The sequence below is a fragment of the Aquarana catesbeiana genome, linkage group LG11 (genome assembly GCF_042186555.1).
Source record: "Aquarana catesbeiana isolate 2022-GZ linkage group LG11, ASM4218655v1, whole genome shotgun sequence".
Classification (NCBI taxonomy): Eukaryota; Metazoa; Chordata; class Amphibia; order Anura; family Ranidae; genus Aquarana; species Aquarana catesbeiana.
The window spans coordinates 24,774,808-24,798,414 of record NC_133334.1 but is presented as its reverse complement, the minus strand read 5'-3'; the positions used below and the strand labels follow the sequence as shown (position 1 = coordinate 24,798,414).

The following is a 23,607-nucleotide window of genomic DNA, read 5'->3' as shown; positions in this document are numbered from 1 at the left end:
ACGCCGGGACAGCATGTGGAGTGGGCTAGTCAGAGGCCGCCGCCATATACCCCAGGCAGGGGGCGTGTCCCCGCCAGCGTCATGAGGGGACGTCAGTACGGCACACAAGGAGGAGGGAAGGTCCACTCCCGATCATGTGATCTGGGCGGAGTGCCCTCCCCCTGTTGCCATGACTCCCAAGGAATGGAATAGAAACGCCCGCAGTGCGGCATCGTGAGACACCGCACCAAGGGCGCAATCCCATGACGCTGATGCGTCGAGGTCACGGTCCGCCCCCACCGTGGTATAGGGCGGGTGAGGAGCCGCAAACTGGGCGCATCACAACCCCGGGGATGAGACACGACCAGACCAGAGACCAACCTCCCAGTACCTATATTACAGTGAGTGGTAAAAAACACACATAATGGGGTAGTACAAGTAAAGGAGTGGAAAAGTATGCACTGAATTAAATCAGAATCAAAGTTGCATATAATGGTCAGCAAATGTTTAGCTGATGAAAGGAAAAAAAACAAGAAAAAGAAGCCGAAAGCTATAATAAATTAGACAAAATAAATAACAAAGATGATACAGTGAGTTCTGGAATATGGTTGGTCAGGTCACGGAAATGGGTGTTTTCCACCCTAAATTTAATTATGCACATAAAGGGGGGGTTTGTGACCTGTCCATACCAGCATTATGAACGCTGACATGTCTCCATCCCAATTATTGATACCAAAAAGAGAGAAGAGAAAGCGGGACTTTAATGAGACGTGTCAACGCATAATTATTAATAAATTGGCCAGGCACATATAGAATTGGCCTGTATCCAATATGAGTATAATCCGGACATAAATATTCTATAACCAGGGAAACACTGGGCGTAATCACAAAGGATTTACAGCAATATTCGTATAAAACATTGTTTAATAATTCATTAGACATAAAGAAAATTGTTAAAAATCAATCAATCAAGGGTATGGTGGATACAAAGCGTATACAGTTACAGTACAGGTAGTTGTTAGATTGTAGGCATCCTTAAGTTGTTAACTCTACGCGTTTCTTGGCTTACAACCAATCATCAGGAGTTCAGATGCATAATAACTAGAAAATAATAAAGCAGCCATTAATCTAATGATTGACATAAACATATCGAGAAAGCAAAAACTACAATAATACTCACAAGTAAAATGGATAGATGATAAAGTGAGAAGGTGGTCCAGCCTATCCCACGGTGGGGGCGGACCGTGACCTTGACGCATCAGCATCATGGGATTCGCGCCCTTGGTGCGGCGTCTCACGATGCCCGCACTGCGGGCGTTTCTATTCCATTCCTTGGGAGTCATGGCAACAGGGGGAGGGCACTCCGCCCAGATCACATGATCGGGAGTGGACCTTCCCTCCTCCTTGTGTGCCGTACTGACGTCCCCTCATGACGCTGGCGGGGGGACACGCCCCCCTGCCCTGGGGTATATGGCGGCAGCCGGCCTCTGACTAGCCCACTCCACATGCTGTCCCGGCGTGTATAGGGATGACCGGCACACGCTAACACTCGTACATCACAGGTAATTTCCCTCACTGCTCACTTAGCCATCCATGCTTTCACATTCTTATACTCATATTCCCCTCACTATTCATCATCCATCCCACTTCCCTCTTGTGCTCCACACGTTTTTTGCTATACCCCCCCTGTCACTTTCATCTGTCCATTCATGGATGGTTTTCTCACTTCATTCTCACTTCTACTCACATTCTTTTTCTCCCCCCCATAGCACTTCACATGCGCTTGCCAGGTTCCCCCTTCTCGTTGGGCCATACTGTGTGGGGTGTCCTGGTTTTGATGGCAGCCTCCCCCCCCTTTGGGGGGTTACCTCTGGGGGGCTGGTCCTTGCCTCAACCCCGGGTGAGACTTTACAGGCCGGACCACCTTCTCACTTTATAATCTATCCATTTTACTTGTGAGTATTATTGTAGTTTTTGCTTTCTCGATATGTTTATGTCAATCATTAGATTAATGGCATGCTTTATTATTTTCTAGTTATTATGCATCTGAACTCCTGATGATTGGTTGTAAGCCAAGAAACGCGTAGAGTTAACAACTTAAGGATGCCTACAATCTAACAACTACCTGTACTGTAACTGTATACGCTTTGTATCCACCATACCCTTGATTGATTGATTTTTAACAATTTTCTTTATGTCTAATGAATTATTAAACGATGTTTTATACGAATATTGCTGTAAATCCTTTGTGATTACGCCCAGTCGTTTCCCTGGTTATAGAATATTTATGTCCGGATTATACTCATATTGGATACAGGCCAATTCTATATGTGCCTGGCCAATTTATTAATAATTATGCGTTGACACGTCTCATTAAAGTCCCGCTTTCTCTTCTCTCTTTTTGGTCTCTATTTGTGGGGGGAAAAAAAAGACATGAATTTTGTTTGGGTGCAACGTCGCACGACCGCGCAATTGTCAGTTAAAGCGACGCAGTGCCGAATCACAAAAAGTGCTCTGGTCTTTGGCCAGCCAAATGGTCCGGGGCTTAAGTGGTTAAAGGAGAATTCTACCAAAAAAATTGTCAGTTAAACCCACAAGTGCTTTTTTTTACCACTACTATTCCTTTATATTGGCTTTTGGAATTTACAAATGCAGCAATTTAGAAATCAGATGAAAGGTTTAGCACTGGAAGACACTTTTTGATAGATAAAAAGTGCATTTTATATACAAATATACAGATCAGACCAAAATGAGGGACAAATGAGAAGGAATGAGGGACAGAGGGACATTGCTCCAAATCAGGGACAGTTGGGAGCTATGCTCATAGGATTTCAATGGGGTTTTCTTTCTTTTTTTTCTTTTTTTTTTTTTTGGAAACACATGAGTGGAGCGTGAGGCTCTATTTGGCTTCAAAAAAGGGTGGTCTCGGGGTGCAAAGCATTACCCCCCAGAGCCCACCCAGTTGTGTGATGATAGTGAATATTAATTGTTTGCGCTAAAGTGTTCGGGTTTGGGGTGCTGTACTGGGGATGGGTGGCATTGTACTCAGAATGGGGGCGCTTTACTGAGGATGGGGGGCGCTGTAGGCAAAGCGATGTGCTGGTACAGTGCTGCCTAACTCCCAGGTTTAGGGCGCGCATGTTCACCCCTCACCCAGCTCCCGGCTGCAATTGTACACAGAGTCCCGACAATGATTCACACCCCGGGACCAGCTGATCGGCTGTGTCCAATCACCAGTTCAGAGCTCTGTGTTGGGTTGTGTACAGAGGGAATGATCTGTCGGAGATCATTAGTATAAAGCAGCACACTGTACACAACATTACACCAAGTTAAGGAACATATTTAACCCCTTCATCACCCTACTAGCTGTTAATCTTTCTTCCCAACAAGTGTCATATTTTTAGCACTGATCACTGTATTAATGTCTCTGGTGATGTCAGTTCCCCCCAGCGGCAGTTAGTGTCAGATCGCACTATCACAGTCCCCACTAGAAGTCGTTTATCTCCGCCATTTGATTTTTCTTTGTATCAAAAACATGTAACAGAATACATTTAGGACGAAATGTATGAATCATGTTTTTTACAAGAGATAATTTAGGTAGATTTTAAAGTTTAGGTCTAAAAATGTCACACTGAGAAAGTTGTATTGTATTGTGGATTGTTTACATTATTTGCAGTTTATTAACCACTTTAAGACCGCCCCAACATCGTTTGACAGCGGTTAGGGGGCACGCGCCTGCCCCCCACAGTGCACACGGCAATCGGATTCATTACAGAAACGATCAGTCTTCAGGTCCAGGCCAATGATTTCTGGCCTGGACCTGCCTGATCGGTTCTGTGCGAATGAAAATGCTTCCTCTGCCTGTAAATGTAAACACGTTCTGGAATTATTTTCGGTTCCAGAGCGCAGAGCAGAGGACATCTAAAAGTGAATTACACCAACACTACACTGACACAGTACACATAGGCACACTCCACCCCCCCCCCCCCAGTTAATCCCTTCACTCCCTGTCACTGTGTCACCAATTGTAGTTTTTTAAGATTTTTCACTGATCACTGCATTGGTGTCATTTGTGACACTAATCAGCATTAGGGCAGTTAGTAGTAGGCCCAGGTACCCCCCTAAATCCCCCCTAATAAAGGTTTAACCCCTTGATTGCCCCCCAGTTAACCCTCCCCCAGTTAACCCTTTCAGCCCCTGTCACCAGTGTCACTAATATAGTGTACTCTTTTCTGATCACTGTATTTAGTGTCCCAGGTGACACTAGTTAGATAGTTAGCTAGTTACTGTCAGGGTACCCGCCATATATTGCTGAATAAAGCTTTTACCCCCTGATCACACCCCAGTACAGGTTTTAGCATCAGGTTCAGCGTCAGCCCCAGGGAGAGTCAGATTAGTGCCAGTAGCAATAACACCCACGCACGTACCATACACCTCCCTTACTAGTATAGTGTTTGAACGGATCAATATCTTTGATCTGATCAGATCTATACTAGCATCCCCAGTAGTTTAGTGTTCCCAAAAATGCAACTTTAGTAGGATCAACCCAGATACCTGCTAGCACCTGCGTTTAGCCCCTCCGCCCATCCCAGCCCACCCAAGTGCAGTATCAATCGATCACTGTCACTTACAAAGCATAACACACATACCTGCAGCATTCACAGAGTCAGGCCTGATCCCTGCGAATGCTAAAATTTGTTTTGGTAGCGATTGAAGCAGGCTCTGAGAATCAGGTGCTCTTTTTGCCTGTGAGTTTCACTAGTTGTACCAGTAAATTTAGAGGCCACAATGCCCAATCTAGGGTACACTAGTGAAGAGGCCTACACGTTTCTGAGCATGACAGATGAGAGTGAAGAGGAAGTCACCCATATGTCAGATTCAGACTCAGAATAGGATCCAGTAGACAGCAACGGCACCCTGACAGATAGCTCTGACGACAGAGTAGTGGTCCCTGCTAAGGTCAGGCGTACCCGACCCCGTTCTTCTGTTGTTGAGGTGCAAGAACCGCAGGGCTCTCGTATGGAGCAGAGAGCCAGTACTAGTGCCGCTCATCCTTCTGGTAAACTGGCAAGCACCAGCAGCCTAGTACATCCTGGTCGTAGTCAAACCAGCACTGCAGTATCACGCGGTGACGTGGCGAGTCCCATAAGTGCAGTTCAAGCCGGTGAGGTGGGAAGCACAAGTAGTGTCCCGCTGCCACCAAGAAAACAAACACAGGCCCGTTGAGCCCATAGCGCCCTTCCTGCTGCATTTGCCAATCCGAATTGGGAGCCCACCACTTCTGCAGCGCCCATACTTCCCCCATTCACTGGCCAACCAGGAATTCAGGTGGAAACAGTTGATTTTACGTCACTTGATTTTAATTCGCTGTTTTTCACGAAAGATCCCTATAGATCCATTGTAGACCAAAGCAATTTGTATGCTGGTCAATTCATCACCGCTAATCCCCATTTGACCCTTGCCAGAGATTGGAAACCTATTATGGTTTCCGAATTTAGGACCTTTCTGGGCCTATCCCTCCTCGTGGGCATAGTTAAAAAAAGTGAGTTGCGGTCATATTGGTCCACTGACCCAATTCATCATATGCCCGTGTTCTCTGCATCCATGGCCAGGACACGATATGAGCAGATCTTGCGTTTCATGCATTTTAATGACAATGAACTTTGTCGTCCTCGGGTGACCCTGAATTTGATCGGCTTCACAAAATTCAGCTGCACGTAAACCACTTCAACCAACAGTTTTCAGCCTTGTTTACTCCTGATCAAGTTGTCTGAGTTGATGAGTCCCTGATTAAGTTTTCTGCCCACTTGTCTTTCAAACAGTATCTTCCCAGCAAGCGTGCCAGATACGGGGTCAAGATGTATAAGCTCTGTGACAGGGCAACAGGCTATACATGTAGTTTTATGGTTCACATGAAGCATCACAACTGCCCTGACTACATAGGGAGCACCGATAAGATTGTGTGGGACTTGGTGTCACCCTTCTTCAGAAAGGGGTACCACTTGTACGTGGTCAATTATTACACAAGCGTGCCACTTTTTAGTCACTTGTTTGATCATGGAATTGGCGCATGTGGCACCGTGCGACCTAATCGCCGGGGCTTACCCCAGCGGCTTGTAGATTCCCATCTTAGGCTGGGGGAGAGAGCCTGCTTGAAGTGTAATAATTGGCTCGCAGTGGAGGGATAATCAGAATGTTTTCATTCTGTCCTCCCTTCATGCAGACACAACGGTCCAAATTCAAAGGGCGACTGGTGTTGTTGAGAAACCCCTCTGTGTCCACGAATATAACCTTAATATGGGAGGGGTGGACCTCAATGACCAGTTGTTGGCGCCGTACCTAATTGCCCGTAAGGCCAGACGCTGGTACAAAAAAATATCTGTTTATTTATTTCAATTGGCTCTGCTGAACGCTTATGTGCTATACAAAGCATCAGGCCGAACTGGATCCTTCCTTAAATTTCAGGAATATATCATCACAGCCCTTCTGTTTCCAGATGATGCTGTGGTCCAACTTATTTTATTTCAGGTACTTATATAGCGCCGTCAATTTACGCAGCGCTTTATATATACATTGTACATTCACATCAGTCCCTACCCTCAAGGAGCTTACAACCTAAGGTCCCTAATCCACAATTATACATATATTAGGGCCAATTTAGACAGGATCCGATTAACCTACCAGCATGTCTTTAGAGTGTGGGAGGAAACTGGAGTACCCGGAGGAAACCCACACAGGCACAGGGAGAACATGCAAACTCCAGGCAGATGGTGTCGTGGTTGGGATTCGAACCAGCAACCCTTTTTGCTGCTAGGTGAAAGTGCTATCCACTACACCACTGTGCTTCCCAATGCAAATGCAGTGAGCCAGCTGCATGAGAGGCACTTTCCAGAAGTCCTCCTTGGTAGCTCAGGCCAAAGAACACCCCCAAATGTCTTGTCTGTAGGAAACGCGCATACAGGCGTGACACCCATTTTTATTGTCCCTCCTGTCCTAACCAACCTGGTCTCTGCATCAGTGAATGTTTCCAACGCTACCACACACTAGTAGAGTATTAGCGTAGGGTACAGCACTGCACAGTCCTAGGACACACTTTCACAGGGTCTCCAAAGATGCCATCACATTTTTAGAGACCCGAACCTGGAACCTTTACAGTTACAAAAATTGTTAAATATATATATATATAAAATAAAAAATCCAAAAATAGTAATTTTCTTGTTCTTCTCTCTCTATTGTTCTCTCTCTATTCTGTTCTGTTTTACTGTATTTTATGCTTAACTGCAATGTTTTATTGGCTTTGCAGGTGTGTAATTCTTTTATAATTTACTGTATTTTATTGTTAATCCTTATTTTATTTGTAGCACTGATATAGCTATCTTGAAAGCAACAGCGATACATAAATCAGTGACTCCAGCACTGTAGGAGGTGATTTCACCATCACAGTTGAAAAAAAAAGCATATATGCCGAAGCATGGGGCAGGGGTTAAGGGGCGATTTGTCCCTAACATTAGGGGCGGATTGCCTCCAAGCTTCAGGATATATTTTTTTACTCTTTTTTGGCACAAAAGTTGTTTTATTGAGTTAATATTTTATTGTTACCATTGTTTGCTTTTCAGGTATGCCATTCAGCTGCAGCCCACAGGCTGCATGAAAAAAAAGAACATTACAATATATTCCCAGCAAGGACCAGTAACGTACTGGTATGGTGCTGGATTTTGAGTGGTTATACCAGAATGATGCCTGAGGGTTTAGGTATCATCTTGGTATCATTCTTTTCGCTTCCCTGAAGACGTTCACTACGAAACGTACGTCGGAGCGGTACGTGGTCACATGTCCTATCATCCAACAACATCCGGATCCTTTGGCTGCCCCCCTGTGTAAGCTGGAACGCACGCCAGCGTGGAGGAGACATGAAAGGCTTTTTCTGACTGCGAAGTCACCCTGACATGCAAGCAGCCCCAGTGCCGGGTAGGCACCCACCAATGTAAGCGGCCATTTGGCTTTTTAATTTGTTTACTTTTTTAATAAATGGTTTTACGCTATGGAGACTGTTTTTGTTTCCTATGTATCCTTATCCTATCTTGAATGAGCCTGACGGGAACGATCCATGCCTATAATACCAACCACAGTCCGGCCATCCATGTGAGCAGGCACAACCCTGCACAAGCGCTAGTGACTCTCTTTTTAACTAAAGGAGTCATTGGTATCTGGTAAGCAGATATCTACTACTTCGAGGTGTTTTCCTTTTCTTTTGTTTCTTTGGTGATGGAAAACCTTTTGTTTACAGCAACAAGATTGGGATAATATTGAAAGATATCACTTCAACTACTTCAATCACTTTTTTATGTGGACAATCAATCACTATATATGTTTTCACTAATGTGGGCACTTCAATGTGTAATCTAACTATGATTTGTCAATATTATGATTTTCATTTTTTTTGGTAACACAGGAGATATATTTATTTAGAGCACTTGAATAGTATGGTATCTAGCGCCCCCTAGCTTTCTTACATTTCCATTTTTTTGGTAATGCAGGAGATATATTTTTTTGGAGCACTTGAATATTATGGTATCTAGCGCCCCCTATCTTTCTTACATCATTCTTTTCAACCAGCGGTCGGCTTTCATGTAAAAGCAATCCTAGCGGCTAATTAGCTAATTAAGAGGGAATGTCCCCCCCTCACACCATCTTCCATGGTTTTCTCTGGCTCTCCTGTCCCAATAGGGAACCCGAGAATGCAGCCGGTGGTTCCGCCAGCTGACCATAGAGCTGATCAGAGACCAGAACGGCTCCAATCATCTCTATGGCCTAAGAAAACGGAAGCTACGAGCATTTTATGACTTAGGTTTCGCCGAAAATAAACAGCGCCATTGAGAAATTGGGAAAGCATTTTATCACACCGATCTTGGTGTGGTCAGATGCTTTGAGGGCCTAGGAGAGATCTAGAGTCTAATAGACCACAATTTTTTCAAAAAAGAGTACCTATTACTAACTATTGCTATCATAGAGGATATTTACATTCCCTGAGATAACAATAAAAATAATAATACAAAAATTGAAAGGAACAGTTTAAAAATAAAATAAAAAGCAAAATAAATAATAAAAAAAATCACCCCTGTCTCCCCATGCTCACGCGCAAAGGTGAACGCAAGCGTCAGTCTGGTGTCTTATGTAAACAGCAATTGCACCATGCATGTGAGGTATCACCGCGAAGGTCAGATCGAGGGCAGTAATTTTAGCAGTAGATCTCCTCTGTAAATCTAAATGATGCGATCGGTACTGGAGAGGGTACAGTAGATGATGGGATCGGTACTGGAGAGGGCCCAGTGGATGATGAGATCAGTACTGGAGAGGGTGCAGTGGATGGTGGGATCAGCACTGGAGATGGTGCAGTGGATGATGGGATCAGTACTAGAGAGGGTGCAGTGGATGATGGGATCAGTACTGGAGAGGGTGCAGTGGATGATGGGATCAGTACTGGAGAGGGTGCAGTGGATGATGGGATCAGTACTAGAGAGGGTGCAGTGGATGATGGGATCAGTACTGGAGAGGGTGCAGTGGATGATGGGATCAGTACTGGAGAGGGTGCAGTGGATGATGGGATCAGTACTGGAGAGGGTGCAGTGGATGATGGGATCAGTACTGGAGAGGGTGCAGTGGATGATGGGATTGGCAATGGAGAGGGTGCAGTGGGTGGTGATTTCGGCATTGCAGAAACTTTAGACAACAATAAATATCTTTCCATATCCACCCTGCATATAATTGTTCTTTTTCAAAGGTGGAGGTGATAATGTCCCACTGGCCAGCACAGAAGCCTGCACCGGCATAAGATTTTGTCTGTAATAGAAATAACATATTAACCACTTCCCTACCCGCCCATAGTCATATGACGTCCACAGATGGGATCTCCCATCCTGGGTGGACGTCATATGACGTCCTGGGATTCCCGGCCGTCTAGCGGGCGCGCGCGCCCGCCGCATTCCTCGGGACCCGGTGCGTGTGCCCGGCGGCCGCGATGTCCGCCGGGCACCCGCGATTGCCCGTTAACCGGGCCGGCATGTGGATTTGTGTGTGTAATCAATGCAATTTTATAGCATTGATCGCTGTATAAATGTGATTGGTCCCAAAAATGTGTCAAAAGTGTCCGATGTGTCCGCCATAATGTCGCAGTCACCAAAAAAAATTGCGATCGCCGCTAAAAAAATAAAAATTTTTTTTTTTTTTAAAAATGCCATAAATCTATCCCCTATTTTGTAGACGTTATAACTTTTGCGCAAACCAATCAATATACGCTTATTGCGATTTTTTTTTTACCAAAAATATGTAGAAGAATACGTATCGGCCAAAACTGAGGAAAAAATGTGTTTTTAAAAAGAAAAATTGGGATATTTATTATAGCAAAAAGTAAAAAATATTGTGTTTTTTTTAAAATTGTCGCTCTTCTTTTGTTTATAGCGCAAAAAATAAAAACGGCAGAGGTGATCAAATACCACCAAAAAAAGCTCTATTTGTGGTGAAAAAAGGATGTCAATTTTGTTTGGGTACAACGTCGCACGACCGCGCAATTGACGTTTAAAGTGCGACAGCGCTGAAAACTAAAAATTGGCCTGGGAAGGAAGGGGGTGAAATTGCCCAGTATTGAACCGGTTAATAAACTGCAAATAAAATAAAAGAAATTCATACAACTTTCTCAGTGTGCACTTAAACTCTAAAATCTACCTAACTATCCCCTATAAAAAAAATAAATAAAACTAATAATACTTTCTGCTAAAAAACAACCAAAAAAAAAGATTCATACAGTTTGTCCTAAATTCTGCTGGATGTTTTTAATACAAAGAAAAATCCCAATAAGTGTATATCAATTGGTTTGCTTGAAAGTTATAGCGCCTACAAACTATGGGATATGTACTGGATTTTTTATTTGTTTTATATGTAGCATAACCCCCTAAGGGACTGCGTGGAATTACCTGTTTATCTGCACTGCCATGACCTGGTGAACGTTCCAACCCACCTGACACTCTGGGTTCAGACATCCTTGTACCACCTTAAAGTAATAAATCAGACATCACGTCCAATGATTGTTTGATTGCAGTCAGGTTGTGAGAGAACCTATTGATTTCTGCAATGAATGGACAATTCATTGATGTCTTATCCCTTTGCCCTCTACTTTGGAACCTTGCAAAAATTGTTTTTAAGATTGGAACTTTGTAAAGATTGATTTTAATGAAATTAAACAAGACGTACTTCATCATGCTGGCTCTTTCTCCATATGTTTGTGCCTGAAAACACCCCAGCAAGGATTGCACCCAGGAGTTGGTGTTTTTCATCACCCCGCTCACCACATTAAGCTTGATAGACCTGCAACACAGTACTGCTTGATGGTCCTTTGGATCTGGTGAGTTCAACCATAAGGGGGGGCGGGGGGGGGTGTGGATCTTATGTGCACCTGTTTACAGCATTGTGTGTTTGTTAGCACAGCAGCAGTTTTGGAAGGAACGTGAGAAAGGAACTTATCAATTGAAAGTAGCTACAGTGGAACCTCGGTTTGCGAGTAACGCGGTTAACGAGCGTTTCGCAAACCGAGCACTGTATTTCTAAAATTGTGAGTGTTGTCTCGCAAACCGAGCAGGATTCAGGCCAAAAGCGGCGTGCAGTACCCCTTTTGGCCTGAGGTGGAGGGCGCCGGAGCCCAGCAGAGCCGAAAGTCGCCGATCGGCGCCACTCGGAAATGCACGGAAAGGCCGGAGGACAGTTCGGCTGACCTCGGCAAACCTCGGAAAGGCTCGTGAACGGAGTCTTTCCGAGATTTGCCGAGGTCCACTGAAGTGTCCCTCTGGCCTTTTCTGCCGTTTTCAAGGCTCTCCGGCGCCCCCCCCCCCCACCTCTGGCCGCATGCGGTATTGCATTATTTTCGTTTCCATTGACTTTAATGGGAAAACTCGCTTTGATATGCGAGTACATAGGATTACGAGCATAGTCCTGGAACGGATTATGCTCGTAATCCGAGGTTCCACTGTATATGTTTATTGGCACGTCATTTTGAACTTTCACTGACCTCATGCTTAATATCAATTTGCACCATTTCATTGCACAGTGGCACTTGCGGAAGGAACCTGTCAAAGGAACTTTCCAATTAGATCATTTATGCTCATTTGCACGCTATTTTCGTGTTTTCACTGGCTACATGCTTTATAATTTTTTTCTACTACTGGATGTGTTTTTTCATGTAATTTTTTTATGCACAGCGTTTGCACTTTAGTGTAATCATCTCGGACTGTCAGCGCTGTGCTATTCGTACCCTTTTTCCCCATGGTTTGACCTATGTCATGTACAGCAGCGGCAAGCCTAATCACTCATTAGCACTTTTAGCGCAGGGGTTGTTGATTCTTTACAATAAATCAGACAACTCTGTGTATTTATGTTCTGGTAATACTCACTAAAACAGATTAAAAACGATATTGTCACAAAGAGGAGGTAATAGATCTGCTGAGTTTTAGGCAACAGTGCCAACTCAGCAAAAGAACTCCTCCCAATAAGACAAAGCAAGATATTATTATTAAGTAGAACAGTATATTATATACACTGGATCAATGAAGTACTGCTATCACCTATAAGGATAAACACAGCTATCTGAATATATTACTGACACACTTCTTATGAGGGAGTCTTTGGCCGGCCTATAACTGTTACCCTAATGAGAGGTCAGACTTAAAGGTAATATTATAATGGCCCTATATTTTCTATAGGCGACGCTTTAAAAGCCCCCTATAGGTCATCAGTTTAGTGTTACAGAGGAGGTCTGGTGATAGAATTATCGCTCTCATTCCAGCGTGTGCAGTGATATGTAACATGTGTATTGCTATTAATTTTTTTTTCAAACGTAGGCGCCCGAGACGCTTGTGTTTACGTTCATGGGGGTGGGGGGGGCTCAAAAAAAAAATTTGGGGGGGGGGGGTTTTGTGCTTTGGTATAACTTTATTTTTTTTCGTTTAACCACTTCACCTCCGGAAGATTTACCCCCTCTCATGACCAGACCATTTTTTTGTGATACGGCACTGCGTCACTATAACTGACAATTGCGCAGTCGTGCGACGCTGTGCCCAAATAAAATCGATGTCCTTTTTTTTTCTCCACAAATAGAGCTTTCCTTTGGTGGCATTTGATCATCTCTGTGGTTTTTATTTTTTGTGCTATAAAGAAGAAAGGCCGACAATTTTGAAAAAAATAATAATATTTTTTTTACTTTCTTTACAAAACATCCAATAGAAAAATGTCTTTATCAATTTAGGCCGATATGTATTCTGCTACATATTTTTGATAAAAAAAATCCCAATAAGCGTATATTGATTGGTTTGCGCAAAAGTTATATCGTCTACAAACTATGGGATAGATTTATAGACTTTTTATTTTTTATGTTTTGTTTACTAGTAATGGCGGCAATCAGTGATTTTTAGCGGGACTGCGACATTGCGGCAGACAAATCTGACACTAAGTGACACTTTTTGGGGACTAGTGACACCAATACAGTGATCAGTGCTTAAAAAAATGCACTGTCACTGTACTAACGACACTGGCAGGGAAGGGGTTAACATCAGTGGCGATCAAAGGATTAAATGTGTTCCTAGGGAGTGCTTTCTAACTGTGTGGGGGAGGTGCTTCAACTGTGGGAAGACAGAGATCCCTGTTCCTGCTTAGCAGAAACACAAGATCTCCATCTTCCCCTCTGACAGAATGGAGATCTGCATTGATTGCATAGCCAGACTGCCGTTCTGCTTCTCTTGGAATGGTCGCCGGCCCTGACGGACCCGCTGATTGGCTCTCGCTGTGTCCAATCACAGGGGGAGGTGGTCGCCAGTGGCGCGCAGGCGGGCCCCAGACCTATTTTACAAAATTATGTAACTGTATGTGATTTCAGGCAATAGAGCCGCCGCCCCGCAGTACACGTACGTGGGGTCTTCGACAAGTGGTTAAGAGGATAGACACTCTGATATGGAAAGAGAAGCAGCCTAGGATCCACTTACCTATTCTACAACTGAACAAAGATGGTGGAGGTTTGGCTGTCTCCTCTGCTGGTTATACTTCCTGGTTTCCCAGCTGCAACATTTTTCTGGGTGGGGGACTATTGATGGTAGGGACCCCATTCAAGCTCTACTGCTGTCTAGGTCTAATAAATATCCTCTGCTGGCCCAATTGGAGGCGGGTGGGTTTTGGGATTGTTCCACATGTCCTACCTTGATCCTCATGGCTAAGGTCTGGGATGAGATGTGACGTATTATGGGCTATGATGGCATTTCCAGATTTCATCCTATCTGGAAAAAGGGGCGACTAGAGGAGATTGGGAAACTACAGGACTTTTCTGCCTGGTATTCTAGGGGTATACATTTCCTGTATCGATTATATACCAATGGCCATCTAAAATCCTTTAAAGACTTACAACCCGAGTTTGGTTTACCCACATCTAACTTTTATCAATACCTTCATCTTCGCCATACATGTTCTATTCAAACCAGGTCCACATCTCTCATACAGATAGACACTTCACTCATAGATCAAGTAGCTACTAGCAAGGAGAAGAAAAGGTCTTATATCATCTTTATATGGATCTCTTCTTATATCATCTTTATATGGTTCTCTTCTTCTATCATCTTTATATGGGTCTCTTCTTATATCATCTTTATATGGGTCTCTTCTTATATCATCTTTATATGGGTCTCTTCTTCTATCATCTTTATATGGGTCTCTTCTTCTATTATCTTTATATGGGTCTCTTCTTCTATCATCTTTATATGGGTCTCTTCTTCTATCATCTTTATATGGGTCTCTTCTTATATCATCTTTATATGGGTCTCTTCTTCTATCATCTTTATATGGGTCTCTTCTTCTATTATCTTTATATGGGTCTCTTCTTCTATCATCTTTATATGGGTCTCTTCTTCTATCATCTTTATATGGGTCTCTTCTTATATCATCTTTATATGGGTCTCTTCTTCTATCATCTTTATATGGATCTCTTCTTATATCATCTTTATATGGATCTCTTCTTATATCATCTTTATATGGGTCTCTTCTTCTATCATCTTTATATGGGTCTCTTCTTCTATTATCTTTATATGGGTCTCTTCTTCTATCATCTTTATATGGGTCTCTTCTTCTATCATCTTTATATGGGTCTCTTCTTCTATTATCTTTATATGGGTCTCTTCTTCTATCATCTTTATATGGGTCTCTTCTTCTATCATCTTTATATGGGTCTCTTCTTCTATTATCTTTATATGGGTCTCTTCTTCTATTATCTTTATATGGGTCTCTTCTTCTATCATCTTTATATGGGTCTCTTCTTCTATTATCTTTATATGGGTCTCTTCTTATATCATCATTATATGGGTCTCTTCTTCTATCATCTTTATATGGGTCTCTTCTTATATCATCTTTATATGGGTCTCTTCTTATATCATCTTTATATGGGTCTCTTCTTCTATCATCTCTATATGGGTCTCTTCTTCTATCATCTTTATATGGGTCTCTTCTTCTATCATCTTTATATGGGTCTCTTCTTCTATCATCTTTATATGGGTCTCTTCTTCTATCATCTTTATATGGGTCTCTTCTTCTATCATCTTTATATGGGTCTCTTCTTATATCATCTTTATATGGGTCTCTTCTTCTATCATCTTTATATGGGTCTCTTCTTATATCATCTTTATATGGGTCTCTTCTTCTATTATCTTTATATGGGTCTCTTCTTCTATCATCTTTATATGGGTCTCTTCTTCTATTATCTTTATATGGGTCTCTTCTTCTATTATCTTTATATGGGTCTCTTCTTATATCATCTTTATATGGATCTCTTCTTATATCATCTTTATATGGATCTCTTCTTATATCATCTTTATATGGGTCTCTTCTTCTATCATCTTTATATGGGTCTCTTCTTCTATCATCTTTATATGGGTCTCTTCTTCTATCATCTTTATATGGGTCTCTTCTTATATCATCTTTATATGGGTCTCTTCTTCTATCATCTTTATATGGATCTCTTCTTATATCATCTTTATACGGGTCTCTTCTTCTATCATCTTTATATGGATCTCTTCTTATATCATCTTTATATGGGTCTCTTCTTATATCATCTTTATATGGGTCTCTTCTTATATCATCTTTATATGGATCTCTTCTTATATCATCTTTATATGGATCTCTTCTTATATCATCTTTATATGGGTCTCTTCTTATATCATCTTAATATGGGTCTCTTCTTATATCATCTTTATATGGATCTCTTCTTATATCATCTTTATATGGGTCTCTTCTTCTATCATCTTTATATGGGTCTCTTCTTCTATCATCTTTATATGGGTCTCTTCTTCTATTATCTTTATATGGATCTCTTCTTATATCATCTTTATATGGGTCTCTTCTTATATCATCTTTATATGGGTCTCTTCTTATATCATCTTTATATGGGTCTCTTCTTATATCATCTTTATATGGATCTCTTCTGCTTCGCTCTCAAAGAACGGTGCAGCTTTATGGCAGGACAGGGTGGTTTACAGATATCTCTAACATGGAAGAAAAATGGGTGGCCTCTAATGGTAGTAACCATAGATATAAACATAGAAAACAATTTGTACCATCATCCAAAATATAATAGAATAGAAATGAGGGAATCTGGTCCCCCACCAGGGCTCACCTAGGGAATAAAGGAGCAAGTGGACTATTAGTCCACGTAATAGTCCACTTGCTCCTTTATTCCCTAGGTGAGCCCTGGTGGGGGACCAGATTCTCTAATTTCTATTCTATATCTCTAACATGGATGGAGAGTGGTGGCAATCTATATTAGAGCAAGTACCTTTAATGTCTATTTCTCCTACTCAACGGTTGTCAAAACATTTTGTTATTCACAGAGTACATAGAACTCCCCTTAAATTGTATAGATGACAATGTAGAGAGAGTCCAGAATGTCCAAGGTGTGGAGGTTCCCCTGCGGACCATTTATACATGTGTTGGTGGTGCCCCAAACTGGTGCGCTATTGGAATAGAGTAATATCGATTATAAACCAAGCGTTTCAGGTGTCCCTACCAAATATCCTTAGACCTGTATATTAGGGTTTTTGTATGAAGAGCTACTTACACCCCATGTCCAGATTGCTATATCTCACTTATTGTTTTTGGCAGGTAAATGTATTCTGTTAAAGTGGATAGCGACTCTACCACCCACGTCTGAGGACTGGAGTACCCAAGATAACTCCACATTGCTTAAGGAGAGACATGGTATTAAACGTCCAAATGTTTAGTGTTGTTTGCTGTCTCTTTGTGCATCTATTGGTTATACCTTATTATATAACTGACTGCTAGTGATAAGAAAGTATTTATGTATTTATGTCTATTTCAGAGATCTCCAAACTTTCTAAACAAAGGGCCAGTTTACTGTCCTTCAGACTTCAGGGGGCCGGACTGTGACCATCATGAGAAGAAATTGTCCCAGCATCAGTTGGAGTAAACAATGCCCCATTTTTGGTGTCAGTGAGAGCAATAGTGCCCTATTGTTGGGGTCATTGGGGGGGGGACTGGACCCCATCATTGGTGTCATTGGGAAGAATGGTCCCCCATCATTGGTATTATTGGGTCCCATTGTTGGTGTCATTGGTAGGAACTGTGCCCCTTCGTTGGTGTCAGTGAATAAAATACTGCCCCAAGGGCCGGATAAAAGCAAGCAAGGGTCCGCATTCACCCCCCCGGGCCACAGTATGAAGATCACTGGTCTACTTGATTGTTTTCAAGATCTGTAGCAATATTCTTGTTCCAAATACGAACTTTACGGTACTTATTACTGAGCTGATCTTTTTCATATTGTATGAGGGAAAAAAAATTGCACTATGTGAGGACAAATGTTCTGCTTTTTGAGTTGTTGCCCTCGTGTGACATGAATATTTCATGTTTTTGTTTGTTTTGCTTGTCTGTTTTGTTTGTGTATGTAAAATCACAAAACCTTTATTAAATAACATTTGGAAAAAAACTAAAAATATGTGGAGACATTCATATATAAAGTGCTAGGTGCTCAAAATAATATTCTCAGCTGCTCTACTGCTTCCACTTTACACCTACTTCACTGATCTTTTGGTGTTTATCAGTAAATTAAGTAAACTGATCCATGTGCAAATTCATATACAACATAAAGTGCTTTGTGCTCAAGATGCTGTTCCCTGCAGATCCACTGCTTCCACTTTACACCTACTTCTTTAATTTTACAATATTTGTTGCTATAATAAATATACAAAAAATCTGTGCAAATTCATGTAATCATACAATATTTTGTGCTCAATATAGTGATCTCTGCAAGTCCACTGCTTCCACTTTGCATCTACTTCAATGAAGGTATTTTTCTAAAAAAAAAAAAAAAAAAAGTCCACCAATCAATAAAAAGTTGATAAGGTGTAAAGTTCTGTGCCAGCTGTAGTGTAGCCACGCCTTCTTCCACCTCTTACACACGTGATGGTGAGGGCGCCCCCTTAGTAGTGCTTCCCCACTCACCAGAGCAATATGACTCCCAGCTTTTCATCTACCAGAGTCACCAACATCCTTCACACTCTCCTCACCTCCGATGGCAAAGGAACTGGATCCTCCTCGCTCACTCCTGAGAGTCTGCTGAGCTTTCTGTCATCTCCCTCCTAGACTCCTCCTCCGACCGCTGTTCCAGCAGGAGCTCCGCCCCTTTATACACACTCAGAGCTCCTCCTCTTCATACACACTTAGAGCTCCGCCTCTTCATACACACTCAGGGCTCCACCTCTTCATACACACTCAGAGCTCCGCCTCTTCATACACACTCAGAGCCTCGCCTCTTCATACACACTCAGAGCTCCACCTCTTCATACACACTCAGGGCTCCACCTCTTCATACACACTCAGAGCTCCGCCTCTTCATACACACTCAGAGCTCCACCTCTTCATACACACTCAGGGCTCACCTCTTCATACACACTCAGAACTCCGCCTCTTCATACACACGCAGAGCTCCTCCTCTTCATACACACTCAGAGCTCCGCCTCTTCATACACACTCAGAGCTCCGCCTCTTCATACACTCAGAGCTCCGCCCCTTCATACACACTCAGAGCTCCGCCTCTTCATACACACTCAGAGCTCCGCCTCTTCATACACATTCAGAGCTCCGCCTCTTCATACACATTCAGAGCTCCGCCTCTTCATACACACTCAGAGCTCCGCCTCTTCATCCACACTCAGGGCTCCGCCTCTTCATACACACTCAGTGCTCCGGCTCTTCATACACACTCAGAGCTCCGCCTCTTCATACACACTCAGGGCTCCGCCTCTTCATACACACTCAGAGCTCCTCCTCTTCATACACACTCAGAGCCGAGCCTCTTCATACGCACTCAGAGCTCCGCCTCTTCATACGCACTCAGAGCTCCGCCTCTTCATACGCACTCAGAGCTCCTCCTCTTCATACGCACTCAGAGCTCCGCCTCTTCATACGCACTCAGAGCTCCGCCTCTTCATACGCACTCAGAGCTCCGCCTCTTCATACACACTCAGAGCTCCTCCTCTTCATACACACTCAGAGCTCCTCCTCTTCATACACACTCAGAGCTCCTCCTCTTCATACACACTCAGAGCTCCGCCTCTTCATACACACTCAGAGCTCCGCCTCTTCATACACACTCAGAGCTCCTCCTCTTCATACACACTCAGAGCTCTGCCTCTTCATACACACTCAGAGCTCCTCCTCTTCATACACACTCAGAGCTCCTCCTCTTCATACACACTCAGAGCTCTGCCTCTTCATACACACTCAGAGCTCCGCCTCTTCATACACACTCAGAGCTCCTCCTCTTCATACACACTCAGAGCTCCGCCTCTTCATACGCACTCAGAGCTCCGCCTCTTCATACACACTCAGAGCTCCGCCTCTTCATACACACTCAGAGCTCCGCCTCTTCATACACACTCAGAGCTCCTCCTCTTCATACGCACTCAGAGCTCTGCCTCTTCATACGCACTCAGAGCTCCTCCTCTTCATACGCACTCAGAGCTCCGCCTCTTCATACACACTCAGAGCTCCTCCTCTTCATACGCACTCAGAGCTCCGCCTCTTCATACGCACTCAGAGCTCCGCCTCTTCATACGCACTCCAGCGGGAAGCCAAATGTGATGGGTCGCCATATGTGACAAAACAGGGGCCGTGCAGTGGCACAATCTGTGACCTGCTGTGTCCACCAGACACAGCGGAAGACAGATCGCTATACCGGGCCGGCCCTGGTACCATGTGATGGCTGTGACCAATCACAGTGACATTGTTGCCAACCATCAGTATTTATACTGGCAGCCAGTAAAAAACAGGCACTTTTCTACTGCCAGTAAATGCCAGTGACAGGAAGAAGTTGCCAGTAAAAAATGTCTGACGGTTGGCTTGATACTGCACATGTACAATTCTGGTCTGGAGCCGGCCGAGACTATTGAAGTGCCTGCTACAGTGTGTTCGGGCAGCACCGGAAGGGGCGGGTCTACCACAGGTGTGCCTGAGCATGTCGTGTGATGGTGCAAGGGAGCTGAGCAGAGCGGCCGGAGCCTCGTGTGCAGGTCTGTGGGACAGGAGTGGGGCTGTCAGTGCTGTTTGGACTGAAGGGACCACCTGGTGTGGAGAGAGACTGTGATTCAGGAGGAGACGCGTCGTGTCGTTGAGGTGTCCTCATCATCTGTGCTGCTGCACACTGCTGTCAATGTCATTGTGAGAGTCAGTTTCATGTGTGTGCGTGCCTCCCCATTCTTATTTCTTGCCCCGTGAGCTACTTACTATATCAAAAATAAGATAGAAATATATTTTTTTTAAGTTAATATCTACTTTTGGAAAATTCCAGTAAAAACTTGGCTGTGCCAGTAAATTTTGGATGTTGTGTCAGTAAATTTCAATCTGGTAGGTTGGCAGCACTGCACAGTGATCACATGTCAAATGTACACAATGGCTTATAGTCATAGCCAATCATTGTGTACTGTTGTGATCTCTGTGATTGGTCCCTGTGATCACATGGTACAGACAGGGCTAATCACAGCACACCTGTACCATGTGATAGCCAATCACAGCTATTGCAATAATACATAATGACACATGAATTGATGCCATTCATAAAAAATAAGCGAGTACACCCCTCACATTTTGTAAATATTTTATTATCTTTTCATGTGACAACACTGAAGAAATGACACATTGCTACAATGTAAAGTAGTGAGTGTACAGCTTGTATAACAGTGTAAATTTGCTGTCCCCTCAAAATAACTCAACACACAGCCATTAATGTTTAAACCGCTGGCAACAAAAGTGAGTACACCCCTGAAAATTGTGAAAAAGTGAAAATGTCCAAATTGGTCCCAAAGTGTCAATATTTTGTGTGGCCACCATTATTTTCCAGCACTGCCTTAACCCTCTTGGGCATGGAGTTCACCAGAGCTTCACAGGGTGCCACTGGAGTTCTCTTCCACTCCTCCATGACGACATCACAGAGCTGGTGGATGTTGGAGACCTTGCGCTCCTCCACCTTCCGTTTGAGGATGCCCCACAGATGCTCAATAGGGTTTAGGTCTGGAGACATGCTTGGCCAGTCCATCACCTTTACCCTCAGCTTCTTTAGCAAGGCAGTGGTCGTCATGGAGGTGTGTTTGGGGTCGTTATCATGTTGGAATACTGCCCTGCGGTTAAGTCTCTGAAGGGAGGGGATCATGCTCGACTTCAGTATGTGACAGTACATTTTGGCATTCATGGTTCCCTCAATGAACTGTAGCTCCCCAGTGCTGGCAGCACTCATGCAGCCCCAGACCATGACACTCCCACCACCATGCTTGACTGTAGGCAAAAAACACTTGTCTTTGTACTCCTCACCTGGTACCGCCACACAGGCTTGACACCATCTGAACCAAGTAAGTTTATTTTGGTCTCATCCCCAAAAATGGGGATATTTATTACAGCAAAAAGTACAAAATATTGTTTTTTTTTTCAAAATGGTCGCTCTTTTTTTGTTTATAGCGCAAAAAATAAAAACCGCAGAGGTGATCAAATACCACCAAAAGAAAGCTCTATTTGTGGGGAAAAAAGGACGTCAATTTTGTTTGGGTGCAACGTCGCACGACCGCGCAATTGTCAATTAAAATGACGCAGTGCCGAATCGCAAAAAATGGCCTGGTCATTCAGCAGCCAAATCTTCCAGGGCTGAAGTGGTTAACCACTTGTTTACTGGGCACTTAAACCCCCCTCCAGACCAATTTTCAGCTTTCAGCGCTGTCGCACTTTGAATGACCATTGCGCGGTCATACAACACTGTACCCAAATTAAATTTTTATCATTTTTTCCCACAAATAGAGGTTTCTTTTGGTGGCATTCGATCACCTCTGCGGTTTTTATTTTTTGTTAAAAAAATTTAAAAAGACTGAATTTAAAAAAATATATATATTTTTTTTTTATATTTTGTTATAAAATGTTGCAAACAGGTCATTTTTCTCCTTCATTGATGTACGCTGATGAGGCTGCACTGATGGTCACCAATAGGCTACACTGATAGGCACCGATGGGCTGCACTGATGGGCACCGATAGGGCAGCACTGGTGGGCACTGAGAGGTGACACTGAGAGGTGGCACTGAAGGGCATTGATAGGTGGCATTGGTGGGCACTGAGAAGTGGCACTGATAGGTGGCACTGATAACTGGCAGTGATGGGCACTGATAGGTTACACTGAAAGGCAGCACTGCTAGGTGGCACTGATTGGCACCACTGGTGGGCATTGATAGGTGGCACTTGTGGGAATTGACAGGTGGCACTGGCAGGTGGCACTGGCAAGCACAGAGGAGGAGGCAGATGTGCCTCCTTCCTCTTCGGGACCGATGTCCCTTGAACATAAGCCGGTGATCAGCTTTTTTTTCTCCTCACACTGTCAGCGTGAGGAGAAAAAAAAACAATTACCGAGCTTTTGTTTACACACGTGATCAGATGTCATTGGCTGACAGCTGATTACGTGGTAAGGGGCCGCGATCGGCCCCTTACTCGGATCGGTGATCACCCGAGTCTCGGTTAATCACGCCGCGCGTGCCCTGCAGGGGGAGCGCTGGGAGCGCGCAAAGGGGAGGACGTCCTATGATGGCCTCCCGGAAATTCAGGTCCACGCTGGGGCCGTCATTCGGCTACAGCACGGACCTCAAGTGGTTAAAGTATAACTAAAGGCAAAACTTTTGTTTTTTGGTTTTTTTTTTTAGATAGAGGGCAGAGAGATTAGAACACCTGTCAATTTTGATTGCTGTCTCTGCCCCCATTATGGAGATTCTCCCTCTGTTTGTCCTGTTTACCATTATCATTGAAAAGGAAAATAAAGAAGATCCCACATTTTTGGATTGTCCCCTGAAAAGTAATAGAGGGGGAAATCTTCCAATGGGGCATGAGTTCTGGTGACCTGGGGGTCCCCAAGGGATTCCCCTCATTTTCTGGTATTTCCTCTCACTTCCTTTTTTGGCTATGGGACAGGAAGTGAAGGGAAGTCTCCCTGCATTGGGACACAAATGGTGAAAAAAAAAAAAAAAATCTGACAGGGGTTATCATAGTTGCCAACATTGTAAAAAAAAAAA

General features: G+C 43.6%; 1 protein-coding gene across 1 annotated transcript in view; it reads left to right on the top strand.

Moving 5' to 3' along the window:
* The first annotated feature begins 242 nt into the window (after nucleotides 1–242).
* The window catches only part of CTR9 (CTR9 homolog, Paf1/RNA polymerase II complex component), a 52,248-nt gene continuing 28,883 nt past the window's right edge, over nucleotides 243–23,607 (top strand). The window contains 1 exon segment of the mRNA XM_073603823.1: nucleotides 243–380. Coding sequence (XP_073459924.1) covers nucleotides 243–380 — 138 coding nt within the window.